Source organism: Aquarana catesbeiana, linkage group LG08 (genome assembly GCF_042186555.1).
Source record: "Aquarana catesbeiana isolate 2022-GZ linkage group LG08, ASM4218655v1, whole genome shotgun sequence".
Lineage (NCBI taxonomy): Eukaryota > Metazoa > Chordata > Amphibia > Anura > Ranidae > Aquarana > Aquarana catesbeiana.
The window spans coordinates 306,345,684-306,368,123 of record NC_133331.1 but is presented as its reverse complement, the minus strand read 5'-3'; the positions used below and the strand labels follow the sequence as shown (position 1 = coordinate 306,368,123).

General features: G+C 46.8%; 1 protein-coding gene across 1 annotated transcript in view; it reads left to right on the top strand.

Annotated features, from left to right (window-relative positions):
• The window catches only part of LOC141106903 (uncharacterized), a 42,314-nt gene that overhangs the window by 6,879 nt on the left and 12,995 nt on the right, over window positions 1-22,440 (top strand). Inside the window, exons 6-15 of the mRNA XM_073597832.1 lie at window positions 6,197-6,472; window positions 8,051-8,144; window positions 10,808-10,831; window positions 11,996-12,115; window positions 12,388-12,558; window positions 12,645-12,768; window positions 12,885-12,982; window positions 13,099-13,231; window positions 15,791-17,276; window positions 17,448-17,549. Of these exons, the coding sequence (XP_073453933.1) occupies window positions 6,197-6,472; window positions 8,051-8,144; window positions 10,808-10,831; window positions 11,996-12,115; window positions 12,388-12,558; window positions 12,645-12,768; window positions 12,885-12,982; window positions 13,099-13,231; window positions 15,791-17,276; window positions 17,448-17,549 (2,628 nt within the window). The remainder of the gene's footprint in view (window positions 1-6,196; window positions 6,473-8,050; window positions 8,145-10,807; window positions 10,832-11,995; window positions 12,116-12,387; window positions 12,559-12,644; window positions 12,769-12,884; window positions 12,983-13,098; window positions 13,232-15,790; window positions 17,277-17,447; window positions 17,550-22,440) is intronic.

Here is a 22,440-nt window from a genome sequence, read left to right as displayed (position 1 = left end):
ATCCACAGCCCTGCTGCCTGGCTCCCCTGCTGGCCTGAACCTCATACAGCAGGACCCCCTTATCCACAGCCCTGCTGCCTGGCCTGAGCTCCATACAACAGGACCCCCCTTATCCACAGCCCTGCTGCCTGGGCCCCCTACTGACCTGAGCCCTGTACAGAAGGACCCCCTTATCCACAGCCCTGCTGCCTGGGCCCCCTACTGACCTGAGCCCCGTACAGCAGGATCCCCTTATCCACAGCCCTGCTGGCCTGAGCCCTGTACAGAAGGACCCCCTTATCCACAGCCCTGATGCCTGGCTCCCCTGCTGGCTTGAGCCCCATACAGCAGGACCTCCTTATCCCCAGCCCTGCTGCCTGGGCCCCCTACTGGCCTAAACCCTGTACAGAAGGACCCCCTTATACCCAGCCCTGCTGCCTGGGCCCCCTATTGGCCTGAGCCCCGTACAGAAGGAGCCCCTTATCCACAGCCCTGCTGCCTGGGCCCCCTGCTGGCCTGAGCCCTGTACAGAAGGACTAGTGTTACTCCCTTATCCACGGCCCAACTGACATGGTCTCACAATCACATATGGCGCCATACAACCAATATATGGAAATACATAGACAACTGTTTTTTTTATTTTTAAGGTTGTTATTGGCTGCTGCATGTCATTACTTGTGCTTGTTTTACTGAAGTAGCCGGATTTTCATTGGTCCAGTCAATGTACACTTATTATCTTTGATATTGATATATGTGATACTACAGTATTGAAGATTTGATTCAGATTCAAGCTTTGTATTATTATGTGGCAATTGTTTATTCTGGATTTGGAAAATAAACAAGAAATCTCTATACTTTACGATATTCTGGTCTGAGTTTTTTTTTTTTACAAATGACAATGTGAATGTCATTTGAGGTTTATTCCCAGGTATGGTGTCCACTGATGTACCTACCTGTCCATGTTCTGTGTCTCACGTTGTCTCTGTCAAAACTAGAGTGCTTTTGTTGGGCAGGAGATCACATCGCCCGAGAGAGTAACAAAATAGCTAGAAATCAGCATTCTGGTAACCGTCTGGCAAGGGGGAACACCCCAGATCCGTAGGGTTTTTACCAAAATCCCAGCACAGTCTACGGAACTACTTGCGTTGAACTGACCTATTTGGGCTCCTGGAGCGTTGGCCAGCCCTGCTTTTTCTCTGGAACTTATGTTTTTCTTGTCTAGAGTCCCAATAGGCCAATAAAGGTCAATGGGCAGGACTCCCCGGTCCATGGCTCTGGACCCAGAAAACGCTCTGTGGCTAACTAACACAGTGCACTTAGGTCTGGAAAGTGCCGCAATACTAGGCCCAATTCCTGAAGGTCACATTCCAGGCTAGCCCTGTAGGCCCAGCCTAGTGAAGTCTGTGTATGACTTCCAAAGCTAGCCAGTATCGGGGAGCTGTCAATCTGGAGAGCTGCTATGTAAAGACGGTATGGAAAGGAGTCTTGATTAATGTCACCGAGGTTAGCAGGCAAAGAGGTTTGTTAGACTTTGTTTAGGAGAGCTGAAGAAAAGGCATGCAACTTTCTAGGACACTAGCAAAAACTGAGGCATGCTGAGCAGAGGTGGGTTTATACAAGTAAACATAATAGGGGTTTAGTAAAACTGGAGAGTGCAAAATCTGGTGCAGCTCTGCATGGTAGCCAATCAGCTACTACATTTAGCTTGTTCAGTTAAGCTTTGACAAAAAAAACCTGGGAGCTGATTGGTTTTTATGCCGAGCTGTGCCAGATTTTGCACAACAATGAGTAAGTTCTTGTCATTAACTGCCCAAAATTAAGTCCTAAGAAGCCCAAATGTGGCCAAAGGGAACACTTTATGCTCCTGCTCCTCTCAACGCTCCTGCTCCTCTCAACTAAAGGAACCTGGGTAAATATGCACAAAAAATAAAGAGAGAGAGGGTGCTCCTAAAGTGTAGTTTATTAGTAACTGAATAAAGCACAGATATAATGCAGTCACCATAGGCGTGTGCACAGGGTGCGCCTGGGCACACCCTAATCACCCCATGGGCATTAGCATTATCGGTCTATGTGACAGTTAGAAGATGGGAAAGATCTCCATCATACTGGCACTGCCAAAGGAGAAGTGTTTACGTACTTGTCTTTTACTGTGCCAGCCGTGTTTCTGAATGCCCATCAGGCTCCACCCACTGTCAGCATCACTGGTAGCTAGAAGGCTGTCGACTGTGAAGCGAACAGTCAACAGCCTCCTTGACAACCGGTGACAGGTGCGGAGGGGCAAGAGTAGTGGTGGCAAACATGCTGCCTGCTATACAAGGTACGGAGACAGGCTCTCTGCCTGTTTCTGTATGCCAACTGAGAGTTGGTCTCAATCACTATAGTTACATTATCTACGACTTGGAGGTAATTCTCTTTGAATCTGGTGTAACCATACAAAGTGGTGCTCTCTGCCTCTCCTGCACAGAACTCCTACCATTGGCAGGTCAGAGGCTGTTCTCAATCCGTGTGTCCTCACCTGATTACCTGCTTTTTAATATGAAAAGACTCCCGCTCTCCATTTTGATCTGCAGCACCTTCTGCCCCTGCCTGCTGATTGGGTGACATTGTTGGCCGGGCGGGGGGAGCCGAGAGAGCACACAGGGCATGGCCGCACAGCAGGGGGTTAGCAGTGACTGCAGTCTGTGGTAGACCTGTGCGGACCGGTCATCCACAGGCCACGGACCGGCACCAGTCCACGGCCTGGGGACCCCTGAAATACAGTATATGCTTTTTAATTGTGGACCAGCCACTGTAGATTTACGGCCGATCCACTCCCCTACTGTTATGGAAGGACATACCAGTACATTCTCCAGGAACTGTGCTCTTGTTGATCAGGAAGGCATCACACTCCGACCAGTTTGTGAGAGGATAGAAAGCCTCTTGACCAAAGGCCAACACCAATAGTATTAATGTCTACCCATCTAATGTCATTCACCCCTCTACAGTATATGTAACACCTCACCTCCCAAATCTGTACATCGACCCCTTCATCTCCAACCTCCCATTGTATGTGACCTGTGCATTTACTCCTTCACCCTGTTAGAAGCCATGAAATCAGACCAAGACAGAAGTACAGTTAAATCACACATGTTTAATAATAAAAGTAAAAAGAAGAAACATAGTCAAAACATAGCCAAAGTTCAGTAACCAGAACGGATAGTCAGCCAAGCCAGAAGTCAGGGATCAATGTAGTGGAACAGCAAGCAGGATCTGGAGCCAGAAGGGATGTCAGCAACGCAAGTCTTTAAACAGGAACGCAGGAGATAGGCTCTGTGATGTTGACCAAGGCGAAGGCAGAGATCCTTTGGGCTGGACGGCTTAAGTGGGCAGGACTGATGAGCAGGATATCATCAACAGCTGAGTAACTGTGGAGAGAAAGGAGCTGGCAATTAGCCGACAGGTTAATCAAGCATTGATAAAGGAATGCGACCATTCTTCCACCAATGGCAAGCCGATTCTGAAACGCGTCGCATACGTGTGACGTCATCACCGGGCGCCACGCTCTGTTTGCTCCCCAAGCCTCGTTGTGATCCTCCGCATGGCCGGCCGTGTTCTAGCTTAGAGGCTCTCAGTACATAGTGGTGAGCGGCAGCGCAGCCGAACGGTTGCTCTGGCGTCCCCCCCTCCCCTGTTTTTTCCTACTTGGAACCCTTATCCTGACATCCAGGACACCACCAGGCTAATACAGCAGGATATGCGTTGGACTGATAACTGCAAGAGATTGCACCTGGCTGTACCAGCTCATCCTTCCTCCCTGGACTTCACATGCCCTGCAGGAACCGCTGTGACCTGTAGTTCCACTGCATCTCTACAAGCTCAGCCAACTGACCTGAATGCAACTTCTCCAACTTTTATGTGAGTGGATATTGCTGTTTTAATAAAATGTGTTTATGATATATATTCAGAGGCGCCCCTCTCCTTGTTGTCGTAATCCAAGTAGGTGTCGCCAAAACGCAGTTCCTCATTGGCTCCAGAAACAAGATGTCAGGGAGCCACTGGCGCCAGACCTGGGCGTTTGCATGCGCCTATGCGCCGGCGCGCTCCTGTGCGAACATTGCAGCAAAGTCCTGCTGTTTCTAGGCATCAGCGCGGCGCTCGGGCGCGCGGCGATTGTGCGCAGGTGCGCGTTAGCGTCGTTTTGGCACCAAAGAGCGCATAAGAGTTCCCCTGTGCCGCTGGCACATTGCTGCTTCGTCTAAGCTCTGTGATTCCTGTAACCTGCACCTGATTGATTGTTACCTGATTTGACCCGGCTTGTCTGACCATCCGTCCCGCTCCTATCCGACCCGACCTGCCTGACTATTCTACTGCTCCTGCCTGATACCCTTGCCGATCTCTGCTTGTCTACCAACTCTGCCTCTGCCTGCCGTTATTGCCTGTCTCACCTACCTGCTGACCCGGACTGTCTGACTCTGCTTGTGCCTGCTGTTTGTTCTTTGCTGTTGCACCTTCAGCTTCAGCTCCAGTGATCTCTGCATCTCCAGTGTTCCAGCCTGCTGCCTCCAGTCTCCACCTGATCTGCAGTCCAGCCATCCCTGAGGGATCTCTACCTCTCTTCAGCATCAGAGACTCTACTTCAACAGGCACTCCTACCCCACTGCGCTCAGGAGACCACTGTTCCCACTCCAGTGGCTCCTGAACCAGCGTTGTATGAGAGGTCTTCTCCTACAAGTCAGGCTCTACTACCAGGTACCTAACAGTACGAAGCAGCCATGACTGAGCCTGCAGGGGACACCTCTCCAATGAAGGAAATATGTACGCACCTGGCAGCCCTCACTCAAGCAGTGCAATCCCTTCAGGATAATTATAACAGACTGGAAGGACAAGTTCAGAATCTTGCAGGGTCTAACCCTACAGCCTCTTCTTCAGCCGCAGCTCCAACACAGACTGTTTCAGCCCCTTCAGTTGTGATGCTTCCACCTGAACCGAGGGTCCCTATTCCTGAAAGGTTCTCCGGAGACCGGGCTAAGTTTCGGGCCTTTCGCAATGCCTGCCAGCTCTTCTTTGCCCTACAGTCCCGAACTTTCTCACTGGAAGTCACCAAAGTGGGATTTGTAATTTCCCTCCTACAAGGAGAACCTCAGACCTGGGCCCACCGTTTACTTGAAGGGGACTCTGCTCTAACCCAATCTTTATCATCTTTCTTTGAAGCCATGGCGCAACTATATGAAGACCCCCAACTGACTGCCACAGCTGAATCAGCTCTGTTCGCGCTCCAAGGCCGCAGACCCGCTGAGGACTATGTTACTGACTTCAGGCGTTGGAACGGTGTAATGATGCGGCCCTGCGCCACCAGTTCCGCATGGGTCTATCCGAAGGACTAAAAGATGAACTTGCTCGAGTGGGTGTCCCAAATACTCTTGAGGCCTTGATCTCTTTAACCATTCTGAACGCTCTGTTCAACAAACCCGCCCGACCTGGATGACAGCATGAGCTCCGGTTCCTGCAGCACGCTACCTACCCTCACCCATTATGAATCCTGCTAACGTCACACCTGACACCTCTTGACCGATGCAGTTAGGACTGATGCGACCTGCCCTGTCTTCCGAAGAACGTGCCCGACGTCGGCAACTCAATCTGTGTCTCTATTGGCAGGAACCGGGCACTATGTCCATAATTGTCCAGTTAAAATAAGTAAGTGTCCATCTCCTGTGCATACCAGTCTCTCTGCTTTATCTACGAATTCTACCCACCTTGCCATTCCTCTCTCGTTACAGCTCCAAGAAGAGATAATCCCAGTCAACGCCATTATTGACTCCGGAGCATGCAGCTGCTTTATTGATTTAACTTTTGCCAGCCAACATAACATCCCTTTACGGACTAAAACCCATGGACTCTCTGTATTTCTTGCCGATGGCTCCCGCATCAGATCCGGACAAGTAACGCAAGAAACCCTGCCATTACCTGCTACCATTTCTTCCCAACATAAGGAACTGCTGGTCCTTGATGCCATCACCTCTCCTTTGTTCCCTATTATCCTGGGCATTTCCTGGCTGCAGGCCCACAACCCACACATCCATTGGGCATCCGGAGAAGTAAAATTCCTGTCATCCTACTGTCAAGAGCATTGTTTGATGAAAGATCCAGATTCTTCAGCCACTCTGCTTTGTCTGGACACTGACCAGAAAAATTGCCAGGCCATACCTAATCACTATCACGAATACATTGATGTTTTCAGTAAAAAGGGGACAGACTCTCTCCCACCTCATCGTCCCTACGACTGCCCCATCGAGTTGCTACCAGGATCCGAAATTCCATTCGGACGCATCTTTCCTTTATCAGAAAAGGAACAAGAAGTACTAAAGACATATATAGATGAAAACCTGGCCAAGGGATTCATTTGCCACTCCACCTCCCCAGCTGGTGCCCGAATATTCTTTGTCACTAAGAAGGACAAGTCTCCCCGCCCATGTATAGATTACCGAGAACTGAACAAAATCATGGTCAAGAATCGGTATCCCTTACCCTTGATACCTGAACTGTTCCAGAAATTAAGGACTGCCATCATTTTTACGAAACTTGATCTAAGAGGGGCCTATAATCTGATCCGTATCCGGGCTGGGCACGAGTGGAAAACAGCCTTTCTGGCCCGATTCGGGCATTATGAATATCTAGTTATGCCCTTCGGACTCTGCAACGCCCCTGCGACCTTCCAACACCTGATCAATGATGTTCTCAGGGACTTCCTAGATGTGTTCGTGATCTCATATCTGGACGATATCTTGATCTTTTCAGAATCTCTGGATCTACATCGAGAACATGTTCGCCGGGTGCTGGGTCGTCTCCGCTTACACAGACTTTATGCAAAAGCAGAGAAATGTGAGTTCGAGCAACAGAGCATTCAATTCCTGGGGTTGATAATTTCTTCAACTGGCATCAAGATGGACCCGCAGAAGGTTTCCGCTGTTCTGGACTGGCCGGTACCCCTGGACAAGAAGGGGGTTCAACGGTTTATTGGGTTTGCAAACTTTTACAGGAAATTTATCAGGGGGTTCTCAGCCATAATTGCACCCATCACGCAGTTGACCAAACAGAATACCCGTTTTTCCTGGAATCAACTAGCCCAAGATGCCTTCGAGAACCTCAAGAGGCTATTCACCTCAGCACCTATCCTCAGCCATCCTGAACCATCATTACCATTAATTTTAGAAGTAGATGCTTCTGAGATAGCGGTAGGTGCGATACTTTCACAATGCAAGGGTAGTAAAGACGTAATGCATCCTGTGGGGTTCTTCTCCCGGAAACTCTCTCCTGCGGAGAAAAACTATGATGTTGGTGATCAGGAGCTTCTCGCTATTAAGACTGCACTAGAGGAGGGGAGGTACCTGTTGGAGGGGGCTATGCGTCCAGTACTAATCTACACTGACCATAAAAATCTGGAGTACTTGCGATCTGCTAAACGACTAAAGCCTCGACAAGCCCGCTGGGCTCTGTTCTTCTCACGTTTTTCCTTCCACATTACTTATGGGCCAGGCTCAAAAAATATTAAACCAGATGCGTTGTCACGAATGCATGACAACCCAAAGGACTTATCTACTCCTGACACCATCTTACCTGCAAACAATTTCCTACTCCTACAAACAGATCTTCTCTCCCAGATTAAGGAAGCATCCTCTGAATCAGCCAGGCCTACAGGGATTACCTTGATTAACAGAGATGGATTGTTCTGGAGACGAAGCCAAATTTTTGTCCCTGAGGAGGTTCGGGTCAAGGTCTTGACGCTTCTTCACGATCACCCACTGGCAGGTCACTTTGGGGTTCTCAAGACCCTGGAATTGGTGCAGTGTACATTCTGGTGGCCCAATTTAAAAGACTTTTGCAAAAGATATGTCAGCTCCTGCCCTATCTGTACCCAGAATAAGACATCCAGGAATCGAGCTTGGGGCTTGTTAAAACCTTTACCTGTACCAGACAGACCCTGGAAGATGATTTCCATGGACTTTATTGTAGAGCTTCCATGTTCTGAGGGGTGTTCTGCCATCTTTGTGGTAGTGGACTGTTTAACTAAGATGGCTCATTTTCTTCCATTAAGAGGAACTCCATCGGCTATAGAAACGGCTCATATATTCATCAAGGAAATCATCAGACTTCATGGAGTCCCTGTAAACATAATCTCTGATAGAGGGGTACAATTCACCTCACGTTTTTGGAGAGCCCTGTGTGAAACTTTAAAAATCATACTGGTCTTGTCCTCGGCCTATCATCCTCAGACTAATGGACAGACGGAGAGGACCAATCAGACCCTTGAGCAGTACATCAGATGCTTTACATCCTTCTCACAGGATGATTGGGTATCCCTGCTGCCTTTGGCAGAATTTGCCTACAATAATGCTAAACATTCTGCCACCGGTCAATCCCCCTTTTTCGCCAATTATGGCTTCCATCTAACCTTTCTACCCAATTTTCTTCCAGAGTCTTCAGTTCCAGCAGTACAGAGTACAGTGGATTTCCTCAGTCACAACAACCAGATGTTGCAGGAGGCAGTGTTCAAGGCTCAGGCAGACGGCAAGAGAATCTTCGACCGAAAAAGAAGAGGGGAATTGAAGTTACAGCTTGGTGACCAGGTATGGCTTTCTACAAGTAATATCAAATTAGCATGTCCTTCTAAGAAGTTGGCACCTAGATTTATGGGACCTTTCCCGGTTAAGAGGAAAATCAATGAAGTGTCTTACGAACTGACCTTGCCTGACTCTCTTAAGATTCACCCAGTATTCCATGTGTCTCTGCTTAAACCTGCTGTACCTGATCCCTTCCCTGGTAGAGGAACTAGACCTCCTGAACCTGTTTTGATTGATGGCAGCGAGGAATTTGAGGTTGAGGCTATCCTTGATTGCAGAAGAAGACAGGGACAAACCCAGTTCCTAATTAAGTGGAAAGGCTACGGCCCAGAAAGTAACCAGATAGTAATGTGCATGCTAGGCGTTTAGTTTGCGCCTATTTTTCTACCCACCCTGAGAAGAGAAGGCTTATGGGCATCCGGAGGCTGCCCCTTGGGGGGAGCAATGTCAGGGAGCCTTTGCATGCGCCGGCGCGCTCCTGTGCGACCATTGCAGCAAAGTCCTGCTGTTTCTGGGCATCAGCGCGATGCTTGCGCGCACGCATTCGCGTTAGCGCCGTTTTGGCGCCAAAGAGCGCATAAGAGTTCCCCTGTGCCGCTGGCACATTGCTGCTTCGTCTCAGCTCTGTGATTCCTGTAACCTGCACCTGATTGATTGTTACCTGATTTGACTCGGCTTGTCTGACCATCCGTCCCGCTCCTATCCGACCCGACCTGCCTGACTATTCTACTGCTCCTGCCTCTGCCTGCCATTATTGCCTGTCTCACCTACCTGCTGACCCGGACTGTCTGACTCTGCTTGTGCCTGCTGTTTGTTCTTTGCTGTTGCACCTTCAGCTTCAGCGATCTCTGCATCTCCAGTGTTCCAGCCTGCTGCCTCCAGTCTCCACCTGATCTGCAGTCCAGCCATCCCTGAGGGATCTCTACCTCTCTTCAGCATCAGAGACTCTACTTCAGTGGTTCTCAACCCTTCTAGTGCCGTGACCCCTTGATAAAGTTTCCCAAGTTGTGGGGACCCCTAACAGTAAAATTTTTATAGCGTGGGTTGTCAGCACCCAAGGCAAGACAAGTAATTTGTGCCCCTAAACCCATGGACATAGAGTGTTCCCTGAGTCCCTTCCACTTGTACAGTAATAAAACCCTTTATGGTACATTTTAGGATGTTCTACTTTCTCTTTGTTCTCCTTTCTTTCCCTTTTATCTCTCTCTATCCTAATGTCTTGTTTTTTTTCCCCATCCCTCTCTCTAGCATCTTTCTTGTTCTTTCTCCTATTTTTTCTCTCCCTTTTTCTTTGTTCCTCCCCCTCTTTTCCTCTCCCTTTAGTCTCTATTTTTATTCCTTCTCTTACTCCTTGGTGGGGGGAATGGGAAGAGTGGCAGTGCTGGGGGGAGTTCTGATCAGCCAACTTAGGTGCTCTTGATTAAGGTCATCTGCTGATCTGAGAACTGTAGTGGGGACTTTTAATGGCAACTCTAAAAACAGGTAGTGTTACTCACTGTGTCTCCAGCTCTGTGTGTGTCTCGTAGCAGTGACACCTATGCCGAAATCCGGAGATAGGGTCTCCTCTAGCCCCTCCCACTTCACATTCCTCACCAGTCAGCTGATCTCTAGTCTCTGCCCCCCCAGCCATGCCGTGAACTGAATAGGCGGCCGCAAAAAGGCTGGGAGAGCGGTGCGGGCATCAGGAACAGCCCAGGATTTGGTGACCCCTGGCAAATTGTCATTTGACCCCCGAGGGGGTCCCGACCCCCAGGTTGAGAACCAGTGCTCTACTTCAACAGGCACTCCTACCCCACTGCGCTCAGGAGACCACTGTTCCCACTCCAGTGGCTTCTGAACCAGCGTTGTATGAGAGGTCTTCTCCTACCAGGTACCTAACACAAGACATATGGAAAAAGAGAAGGACTCCGGATGGTGCAGGTCAATTGAGATATGTCATAGGTTAACAATGACACAATTTTCCTAAATTCTTAATAATTAAATAAATAATTTCTATCTATGTTTCATTGTTTTTATTTTCCCGGAGTATAATTTAGACAAAAGAACGGAAGAATGCAGCGAAAAAAAAGCAATATAGGCTACAGATTTTATATTCTCTACAACAGGCGAGTCTATGTATTGTCAGTGGAACGCAGAGACAGGAAATTATCCGAGGTAAAAATAGGAAGTGGTGAAAAACAGACAGGAAGTTCTGGGTGAGAGGTGAGTCGGGAGGAAGTAGAGAGGAGACATTGCTGGAACTGGCAGCAGAGGAGGTAATAAGATCTTATTTTCTATTTACACCCAGTAACCCCCCCCCCCCCCCCCCCCGTCATGTTCCGTCCTCTTCCTCCATAGTCACTGTGATGTCTTTTATCTCCAGCAGATGCTGTTTTCTCTCTCCCTCTCTCTCTCTTTATAATGTATATGATTATGTGGAGCCATTAATAAAAATATATGTTATGTGTATATACTGTATAGCAATGTTTATATTCTAATAGACCGGATACATCCTAAATATAGAGCCATTTATCCAACTGTCCATCCAGAGCCTCTGGTTTATAGACCAGATGGATACATCCTAAATATAGAACATTTTATCCAACTGTCCATCCAGAGCCTCTGGTTTATAGACCGGATACATCCTAAATATAGAACCATTTATCCAACTGTACATCCAGAGCCTCTGGTTTATAGACCAGATACACCCTAAATATAGAACCATTTATCCAACTGTCCATCCAGAGTCTCTGGTTTATAGACCAGATACATCCTAAATATAGAACCATTTATCAACTGTCCATCCAGAGTCTCTGGTTTATAGACCAGATACATCCTAAATATAGAACCATTTATCCAACTGTCCATCCAGAGCCTCTGGTTTATAGACCAGATACACCCTAAATATAGAACCATTTATCAACTGTCCATCCAGAGTCTCTGGTTTATAGACCAGATACATCCTAAATATAGAACCATTTATCCAACTGTCCATCCAGAGCCTCTGGTTTATAGACCGGATACATCCTAAATATAGAGCCATTTATCCAACTGTCCATCCAGAGCCTCTGGTTTATAGACCAGATACATCCTAAATATAGAGCCATTTATCCAACTGTCCATCCAGAGTCTCTGGTTTATAGACCAGATACATCCTAAATATAGAGCCATTTATCCAACTGTCCATCCAGAGTCTCTGGTTTCGAGTTTAGATACATCCTAAGTATAGAGCCAACTGTACATAAAGAGCGGCTGTTTTGTAGTTCAGAGACATTCCGGATGTAGAGTCATGTATGCAACTTTCTATCCAGTGTCGTTGGTTTATAGTCCAGGTACAATATTAATATACAGTACTACACTTGATCTTAGCCAAAATTGCCGAGAAGCGAGTTATGAAGTCTTATGCTTCAGATAATTCTCAATTTATTATTTATCCACAGAAAGAAGGGTGCAGAACAGATCCAATGGCCACATCAACGAGGATGGGTAAAGACCAAAGTCACATGACTGAGAGGATATTGGACCTCACCCTGGAGATCATTCACCTGCTGACCGGAGAGGTGAGGAGGATTCTGGGAGGTCACATGACATCACTCTTATCTCTATTAATATAACACAGACCTGACCGGAGAGGTGAGGAGGATTCTGGAAGGTCACATGACATTACTCTTATCTCTATTAATTAAAAAAGACCTGACCGGAGAGGTGAGGAGGATTCTGGGAGGTCACATGACATCACTCCTATTTTTGTAACTAAACCCAAGACCACATCTATGTGTTAAGGAGGATTCTTGGAAGTCTATAGCAATAATTGTTACTTTTTCTCTCTCAGGATTGTAAAGTTGTGAAGAAAATATCTGGTGATTCATTAACACCCAGCAAATATCTTCATGGAACAGCACCCATCACAGTGCCTCCACCTCAGTGCCTGACAACAGAGGTTAGCAATGCCAAGAAGATTCTAGAAGTCATCAACAAGATGATTGAGCTGCTGATGGGTGAGGTGAGCGGTGCCGGGAATTCTGGGACATTATCCAGTAACAGACAAGGGATGTGTCTGGATGGTGACTGTATCATTGTGTGTGTCAGGTTCCTATAAGGTGTCAGGATGTCACTGTCTATTTCTCCATGGAGGAGTGGGAGTATTTAGAAGGACACAAGGATCTCTACAAGGACGTCATGATGGACAATCAACCGCCCCTCACATCCCTGGGTAAGAGGAGACTTTATTGTAAAGGAGAGAGCAGTACGGAGGGTCCACCTAGATCCCCCATCATCTGATAAACACATAGAAACAATGTATTCAGTCAGTGTGTGTGTTTCCTACAGATGGATCCAGTAATGGGAACCTACCAGTGAGATGTCCTTGTCCTTTGTATTCCCGGGATTCCACACAGAAAAATCAGGAGATTCTTCACCATCATCAGGTAGGTGGAACTGGAGAACGGGGGTTAAAACTCATTTAAAGCATGAGATGACATTCTTCTATGTAAATCTCTATTGTTGCTTTTTGAAAATGTATTCTATCATTTTTGGGGGTTAGGGCGTGAAACAAAAAGACATTAAAGAGGAAGAAGAGACATTGGTGAAGGGAGCTCAGAAGTCTATGAAGAAGACTGAAAGGAAAAGGAAAAAGAAAAGTAAACAGGAGGAATCTTCTCTACATATGGACACAAGTAAGTAATAAACCTTAAGGGCAAGCTTCGCTCTTAGAAAATCTGTTGACCCAAAGAAAGGCCAAAAACCCATATAAAGCTTGGCCCAATTTTCCATCAAAGATAAATTCATTGATTCCCGATTAAAATAAACAAAAACAATCAGAAAAAAAAATAACTTTTACAGCTCTTACAGAAAAGAATCCTCTCTGTATTGGGTTCCACTTTGTTTCCTTCAATCACACACGGTCTGTGCTGCCCTTGTACAATATGGGAAAACTTCACATCCTTTACTTTGACAAAGATAGATAACCCTTAAATACTGACAATGTAAGAACATCACCAATATACCTACCCCACTACCCAGTGTCCACAACAATTGAGGTGGAAATATTGTACACCATATAATATACAACCCTCCAGTTCTCATCAGAAAAAAAGTATTCTTTATGTTTACTTCAGTGGTCTGGATGTGGTACGTAAATTCAATCAGCCTGCAGTGTCACATTGTTGCGCACAGATAAAGTGGAGACACTGTACACATACGAAAGGTCCATCTCCATTCCTCAATATAACGTCATGTTCCCAACAAATGAGGAGGAGATACTGTACACCATATGAAAGGTCCATCTCCGTTCCTCAATATAACGTCATGTTCCCAACAAATGAGGAGGAGATACTGTACACCATATGAAAGGTCCATCTCCATTCCTCAATATAATGTCATGTTCCCACCAAATGAGGAGGAGATACTGTACACCATATGAAAGGTCCATCTCCATTCCTCAATATAATGTCATGTTCCCAACAAATGAGGAGGAGATACTGTACACCATATGAAAGGTCCATCTCCATTCCTCAATATAACGTCATGTTCCCAACAAATGAGGAGGAGATACTGTACACCATATGAAAGGTCCATCTCCATTCCTCAATATAATGTCATGTTCCCAACAAATGAGGAGGAGATACTGTACATCACTGGTTCTCAACCTGGGGGTCGGGACCCCCTCGGGGGTCAAATGACAATTTGCCAGGGGTCACCAAATCCTGGGCTGTTCCTGATGCCCGCACCGCTCTCCCAGCCTTTTTGCGGCCCCCCATTCAGTTCACGGCATGGCTGGGGGGGCAGAGACTAGAGATCAGCTGACTGGTGAGGAATGTGAAGTGGGAGGGGCTAGAGGAGACCCTATCTCTGGATTTCGGCAAAGGTGTCACTGCTACGAGACACACACAGAGCTGGAGACACAGTGAGTAACACTACCTGTTTTTAGAGTTGCCATTAAAAGTCCCCACTACAGTTCTCAGATCAGCAGATGACCTTAATCAAGAGCACCTAAGTTGGCTGATCAGAACTCCCCCCCAGCACTGCCACTCATCCCATTCCCCCCACCAAGGAGTAAGAGAAGGAATAAAAATAGAGACTAAAGGGAGAGGAAAAGAGGGGGAGGAACAAAGAAAAAGGGAGAGAAAAAATAGGAGAAAGAACAAGAAAGATGGCTAGAGAGAGGGATGGGGAAAAAAAACAAGACATTAGGATAGAGAGAGATAAAAGGGAAAGAAAGGAGAACAAAGAGAAAGTAGAACATCCTAAAATGTACCATAAAGGGTTTTAATACTGTACAAGTGGAAGGGACTCAGGGAACGCTCTATGTCCATGGGTTTAGGGGCGCAAATTACTTGTCTTGCCTTGGGTGCTGACAACCCACGCTATAAAAATTTTACTGTTAGGGGTCCCCACAACTTGGGAAATTTTATCAAGGGGTCACGGCACTAGAAGGGTTGAGAACCACTGCTGTACATCATATGAAAGGTCCATCTCCATTCCTCAGTATAACATCATGTTCCCAACAAATGAGGAGTAGATACTGTATTCCATATGAAAGGTCCATCTCCATTCCTCAATATAACGTCATGTTCCCAACAAATGGGGAGGAGATACTGTACACCATATGAAAGGTCCATCTCCATTCCTCAATATAACGTCATGTTCCCAACAAATGAGGAGTAGATACTGTATTCCATATGAAAGGTCCATCTCCATTCCTCAATATAACGTCATGTTCCCAACAAATGAGGAGGAGATACTGTACACCATATGTAAGGTCCATCTCCATTCCTCAATATAACGTCATGTTCCCAACAAATGAGGAGGAGATACTGTTCACCACATGAAAGGTCCATCTCCATTCCTCAATATAATGTCATGTTCCCAACAAATGAGGAGGAGATACTGTACACCATATGAAAGGTCCATCTCCATTCCTCAATTTAAGGTCATGTTCCCAACAAATGAGGAGGAGATACTATACACCATATGAAAGGTCCATCTCCATTCCTCAATATAACGTCATGTTCCCAACAAATGAGGAGGAGATACTGTACACCATATGAAAGGTCCATCTCCATTCCTCAATATAATGTCAAGTTCCCAACAAATGAGGAGGAGATGTTGTAAACCATATGGTCCATCTCTGTTCTTCAGTATGTTTCCTAGACATGAGGTGCCAACATACAGGATATGACTAAATGTAGGAAAAAATATATCTTTAACATGTTTTATAAATTGCTTTTCAACAGATGACCACTCTGCACAGAACAGGAATACCTCTGAAGGACTCACTTTACCTCCGAGTTGTGATGCAGAAGATAATGGCCTCACACAGCCTTCTCCAGAAGTAAATCCCATTACTGATATCAGACATCAAAGACCTCACCATTTAGATCAGTCAATAGATGTCTCTAACCCCGAGGAATCCTCTGACAAATCACAAACTATTGCTCCAGAAATACAGCTAAAGACTTTGAGAAAGGTTAGGTCAAAAGGTCCATCTAATTTCAAGATATCCATAAGTAATGAAGCAGTTCACACAGAAGAGCGTTCATTGTCCTGTTCAGTGTGCGGGAAATCTTTCACTAAAAACAAGGACCTTCTTGCACACCAGAGGAGTCACACGAGTGAGCGTCCTTTCTCATGCTCAGAGTGTAGTAGAAGTTTCACTGAGAAAAGATACCTTATTAGACACCAGAAAAGTCACAAGAGTGAAAGTCCGTTCTCATGCTCAGAGTGCGGTAAAAGCTTCACTGAGAAAAGATACCTTGTTAGACACCAGAGACGTCACAAGGGTGAGCGTCCTTTCACATGTGGAGAGTGCGGGAAATGTTTCACTGATAAAAAAAATCTTCACGGACACGAGAGAAGTCATACAGGCGAGAGACCCTTTTCCTGTTCGGTGTGCGGGAAGTGTTTCGCTTTGAAAAGCAACCTCCTTAGACACCAGAGACATCACACAGGCGAGCGTCCTTTTTCATGCTCAGAGTGTGGGAAAAGTTTTACTCAGAAAACTGGCCTTGATCGACACGAGAGAAGTCACACTGGTGAGCGTCCTTTTTCGTGTTCCACGTGCGGCAAGCGTTTCGCTCAGAAAGGAAACCTCTTGTTGCACGAGAGAAAACACACGGGCGAGCGTCCATATCCATGTTCAATGTGCGGGAAGAGTTTCGCTGATAAAGGAAGCCTTTTTCTACACCAGAAAAATCACACTGGTGACCTTCCTTATTCGTGTTCCGAGTGCGGGAAATGTTTCCTTCACAAAGGTGGACTTGTAGCACACCAGAGAATTCATACAGGAGAGCGCCCTTTCCCGTGCCCGGAGTGCGGGAAACGCTTTAGTCAAAAAGGGAATCTTACTAAACACCTGCGAAGTCACACGGGCGAGCGCCCGTTTCCATGTTCGGAGTGCGGGAATTCTTTCACGGTCAAAGGTGATCTTGTTAACCACCAGAGAAGTCACACGGGTGAGCGTCCTTATCCGTGCTCGGTGTGTGGCAAACGTTTCATTCTGAAAAAGACACTTCTTACACACCAGAGAAGTCACACAGGTGAGCGTCCTTATTCATGTTCGGTGTGTGGGAAATGTTTCATTCACAAAGTAAACCTTGTGGAGCACCAGAGACGTCACACAGGTGAGCGTCCTTATTCGTGTTCGGAGTGCGGGAAAAGTTTCATTCAAAGAGCTGGGCTTGTTATACACCAGAGAAGTCACACTGGTAAGCGTCCTCATTAGTAATGAGCCGAACATGCCGGGGTTAGAGCCGAACTCCAAGTTATAAGCCTTAGATTCTCCGAGGGAGGGAGGTGGATAGGCATATCATCTATATGGTGAAATATTGAAAGCTTTTGAGATGTGATGTGATGACCTGTAATGGAAAATTCCCCGTCATCCTTCAAGGTCAGCTTGGTTTCAGGACCCTGGTCCTGGCAATCTTCTAATTTTGGGTTGGGTAAGCAGACCCCTGATCTTAGCGAACATCACATAAATCATTGCTTGGCATTTCTGTAACAACATCCTCTGGTCTTCTCTGGTCATTCTCTGATGGTCTCCTCTGGTCATCCTCTGATGGTCTCCTCTGGTCATCCTCTAATGGTCTCCTCTGGTCCTCCTCTGATGGTCATCCTCTGATGGTGTTCTCTGGTCATCCTCTGATGGTCTTCTCTGGTCATCCTCTGATGGTCTCCTCTGGTCATCCTCTGATGGTCTCCTCTGGTCCTCCTCTGATGGTCTCCTCTGGTCAACCTCTGATGGTCTTCTCTGGTCATCCTCTGATGGTCTTCTCTGGTCATCCTCTGATGGTCTCCTCTGGTCATCCTCTGATGGTCTCCTCTGGTCATCCCCTGATGGTCTCCTCTGGTCATCCTCTGAAGGTCTCTTCTACCCATTATACATTATATTACCAAAAGTATTGAGACGCCTGCCTTTACACGCACATGAACTTTAATGGCATCCCAGTCTTAGTCCATAGGGTTCAATATTGAGTTGGCCCATCCTTTGCAGCTATAACAGCTTCAACTCTCCTGGGAAGGCTATCCACAAGGTTTGGGACACACAAGGTTTAGGTTTAATTCTTTTCCAATATTTTTATTCAGAAAATTTTACAAGATCATCGTAGTATGAAGTAATGGTACAGTCAACAAATCGGTTATGAGTCGGTTACATCACAAATGATCTTGTATTTATGTGAGGTTTTGTATATCATTGTCCTTATTTTAGGTTTATATAGTATGGTCAGACCTAAACAAAAAAAATTAAATAAAAATAAATTAAGAAAAAAAAACCTCCTCTAGGTGGTGCGCAGATGTGCTCCAACGTGTAACAACCCCATCTCCCCCTGTCCTTCTCCACTCTAATTCATCCCAAAGGTGTTCTATGAGGTTGAGGTCAGGACTGTGCAGGCCAGTCAAGTTTCTCCATCCCTAATTCGCTTAGCCATGTCTTTAGGAACCTTGCTTTGTGTACTGGTCCAAATCATTTGGTGGAGGGGGATTATGGTGTGGGGTTGTTTTTCAGGGGTTGGGTTTGGCTCCTTAGTTCCAGTGAAGTGTACTCTTAAGGTGTCAGCATACCAAGACATTCTGGACAATTTCATGCTCCCAACTTTGTGGGAACAGTTTGGGGATGGCCCCTTCCTGTTCCAACATGACTGCACCCCAGTGCACAAAGCAAGGTCCATAAAGACATGGATGAGCGAGTTTGGGTTGGAGGAACTTAAGAAGAGCACACACCGCTCCAGGCAAATCTTCAGGTGCAAATAGATGACAGGTACATACCCCGGCTCACCACCGTCCAGTAAGAATAAAATAAAGAAATGGTCGCACTCTGAATTTTCGAAAAAGCTTGCTAGATGTACCTTTATTGGAGGAACTTGACTGGCCTGACCTCGACCCGATAGAACACCTTTGGGATGAATTAGAGCGGAGACTGCGAGCCAGGCCTTCTCGCCCAACATCAGTGCCTGACCTCACAAATGCTCTTCTGGAAGAATGGTCAAACATTCCCATAGACGCACTCCTAAACCTTGTGGACAGCCTTCCCAGAAGAATTGAAGCTGTTATAGCTGCAAAGGGTGGGCCAACTCAATATTGAACCCTACGGACTAAGACTGGGATGCCATTAAAGTCCATGTGCGTGTAAAGGCAGGTGTCCCAATACTTTTGGTAATTAAGTATATGTCTACAGGGATTACGTTATAGTAATATGGTCCTCTAAACAAACAGTGCTGACACGGTCCCACACTCATATATGACTCCATAGAACAAATACATGGGCAAATATGGGAATACATAGACAACTCTTTATATAGGGTTCTCTTGGTTGTTGTGTACATCATTGTTACTTGTTGGTCCATCCAATGTACTGTATATTTATTATTCATTTTGATATATTTATTACTTTTACAAGATTTCATTTAGATTCAAGCTTCGTGGTATTGTGTGATAATTGTTCATTCCAATTTTGCAAAATTGTGTAAAATAAACAATAAAGCTCGATGCTTTACAATATTCTGGTCTGAGTCAATTTTTTTTTTTCTTTTTACAAATGACCAAAATTCTTAGATTGGTGATTGGTATTTGCTCAGTTCACAGAGAACCATCCATTCAGGTTTTTTATATTGAGACATCGAGTCCAGAAGGTCCAGACACATTTGTGGCAACTGATGTTCTAGGGCAGCCTTTCTAAATCTTTTCAACAAAGAGGAACCCTTGAAATAACTTGCCAGTCTCAGGGAACCCATGTTAAAAATGACTACATCTACATCTCATGATACATTAGTGTGATGGTCAGTGGGAAGAATGCTCCTTACACTTATGGTCATTGGGAAGAATTACCCCCTTGCAGATAGGTAAACAAAAACAATGGTGTCAGTGGGAACGTATCTGAGAGGCAGAAAATGCTAATTTCTCAAGGAGCACCTAGCAACCTCTGGAGGAACCCTTTGTTACCTCTGGAGTTACACAAGGGTTCCATAGAACCATGGTTGGGGAAGAATGTTCCTTACGCTTGTGCTCATTGGGAAGAATTACCCCCTTACAGATAGCCAAAAAGATCAATGGTGTCGGTGGGAACTTATCTAAAAGGCAGAAATTGCTCATTCCTCAAGGAACCTGGAGGAACCCCTTGCAACCTTTGGAGGAACCAAAGGGTTCCATGTCATATCCACCACACTCCTCTCCTGTACATACCGCCCACTGTCATCCCCTCCACACTCCTCTCCTGTACATACCGCCCACTATCATACCCTCCACACTCCTCTCCTGTACATACTGCCCATTGTCATACCCTCCACAGTCCTCTCCTGTACATACCGCCCACTATCATACCCTCCACACTCCTCTCCTGTACATACTGCCCATTGTCATACCCTCCACACTCCTCTCCTGCACATACTGCCCACTGTCATACCCTCCACACTCCTCTCCTGTACATACTGCCCACTGTCATCCCCTCCACACTCCTCTCCTGTACATACTGCCCACTGTCATACCCACCACACTCCTCTCCTGTACATAGTGCACACTGTCATACCCTCCACACTCCTCTCCTGTACATACTGCCCACTGTCATACCCTCCACACTCCTCTCCTGTACATACTGCTCACTGTCATCCCCTCCACACTCCTCTCCTGTACATACTGCCCACTGTCATCCCCTCCACACTCCTCTCCTGTACATACTGCCCACTGTAATAACCTCCACACTCCTCTCCTGTACATACTGCCCACTGTAATACCCTCCACACTTCTCTCCTGTACATACTGCCCACTGTCATACCCTCCACACTCCTCTCCTGTACATACTGCCCACTGTCATACCCTCCACAGTCCTCTCCTGTACATACTGCCCACTGTCATACCCTCCACACTCCTCTCCTGTACATACTGCCCACTGTCATTCCCTCCACACTCCTCTCCTGTACATACTGCCCACTGTCATACCCTCCACACTCCTCTCCTGTACATACTGCCCACTGTCATACCCTCCACAGTCCTCTCCTGTACATGCAGCCCACTGTAATACCCTCCACACTCCTCTCCTATACATACTGCCCACTGTAATACCCTCCACACTCCTCTCCTGTACATACTGCCCACTGTCATACCCTCCACACTTCTCTCTTGTACATACTGCCCACTGTCATACCCCCCACACTCCTCTCCTGTACATACTGCCCACTGTCATCCCCTCCACACTCCTCTCCTGTACATACTGCCCACTGTCATACCCTCCACAGTCCTCTTCTGTACATACTGCCCACTGTCATACCCTCCTCAGTCCTCTCCTGTACATAGTGCCCACTGTCATACCCTCCACACTCCTCTCCTGTACATACTGCCCACTGTCATACCCTCCACACTCCTCTCCTCTACATACTGCTTACTGTCATACCCTCCACACTCCTCTCCTGTACATACTGCCCACTGTCATACCCTCCATACTCCTCTCCTGTACATACTGCCCATTGTCATACCCTCCTCACTCCTCTCCTGTACATTCTGCCCACTGTCATACCCTCCTCAGTCCTCTCCTGTACATAGTGCCCACTGTCATACCCTCCACACTCCTCTCCTGTACATACTGCCCACTGTCATACCCTCCACACTCCTCTCCTGTACATACTGCTTACTGTCATACCCTCCACACTCCTCTCCTGTACATACTGCCCACTGTCATACCCTCCACACTCCTCTCCTGTACATACTGCCCACTGTCATACTCTCCACACACTTCTCCTGTACATACTGCCCACTGTCATACCCTCCACAGTCCTCTCCTGTACATACTGCCCACTGTCATGCCCTCCACACTCCTCTCCTGTACATACCGCCCACTGTCATACCCTCTACACTCCTCTCCTGTACATAGTGCCCACTGTCATACCCTCCACACTCCTCTCCTGTACATAGTGCCCACTGTCATACCCTCCACACTCCTCTCCTGTACATACTGCCCACTGTCATACCCTCCACACTCCTCTCCTGTACATACTGCCCACTGTCATCCCCTCCACACTCCTCCTCCTGTACATACTGCCCACTGTCATACCCTCCACACTCCTCTCCTGTACATACCGCCCACTGTAATACCCTCCACACTCCTCTCCTGTACATACTGCCCACTGTCATCCCCTCCACACTCCTCCTCCTGTACATACTGCCCACTGTCATACCCTCCACACTCCTCTCCTGTACATACTGCCCACTGTCATACCCTCCACACTTCTCTCCTGTACATACTGCCCACTGTCATCCCCTCCACACTTCTCTCCTGTACATACTGCCCACTGTCATACTCTCCACACACTTCTCCTGTACATACTGCCCACTGTCATCCCCTCCACACTCCTCTCCTGTACATACTGCCCACTGTCATACCCTCCACACTCCTCCTCCT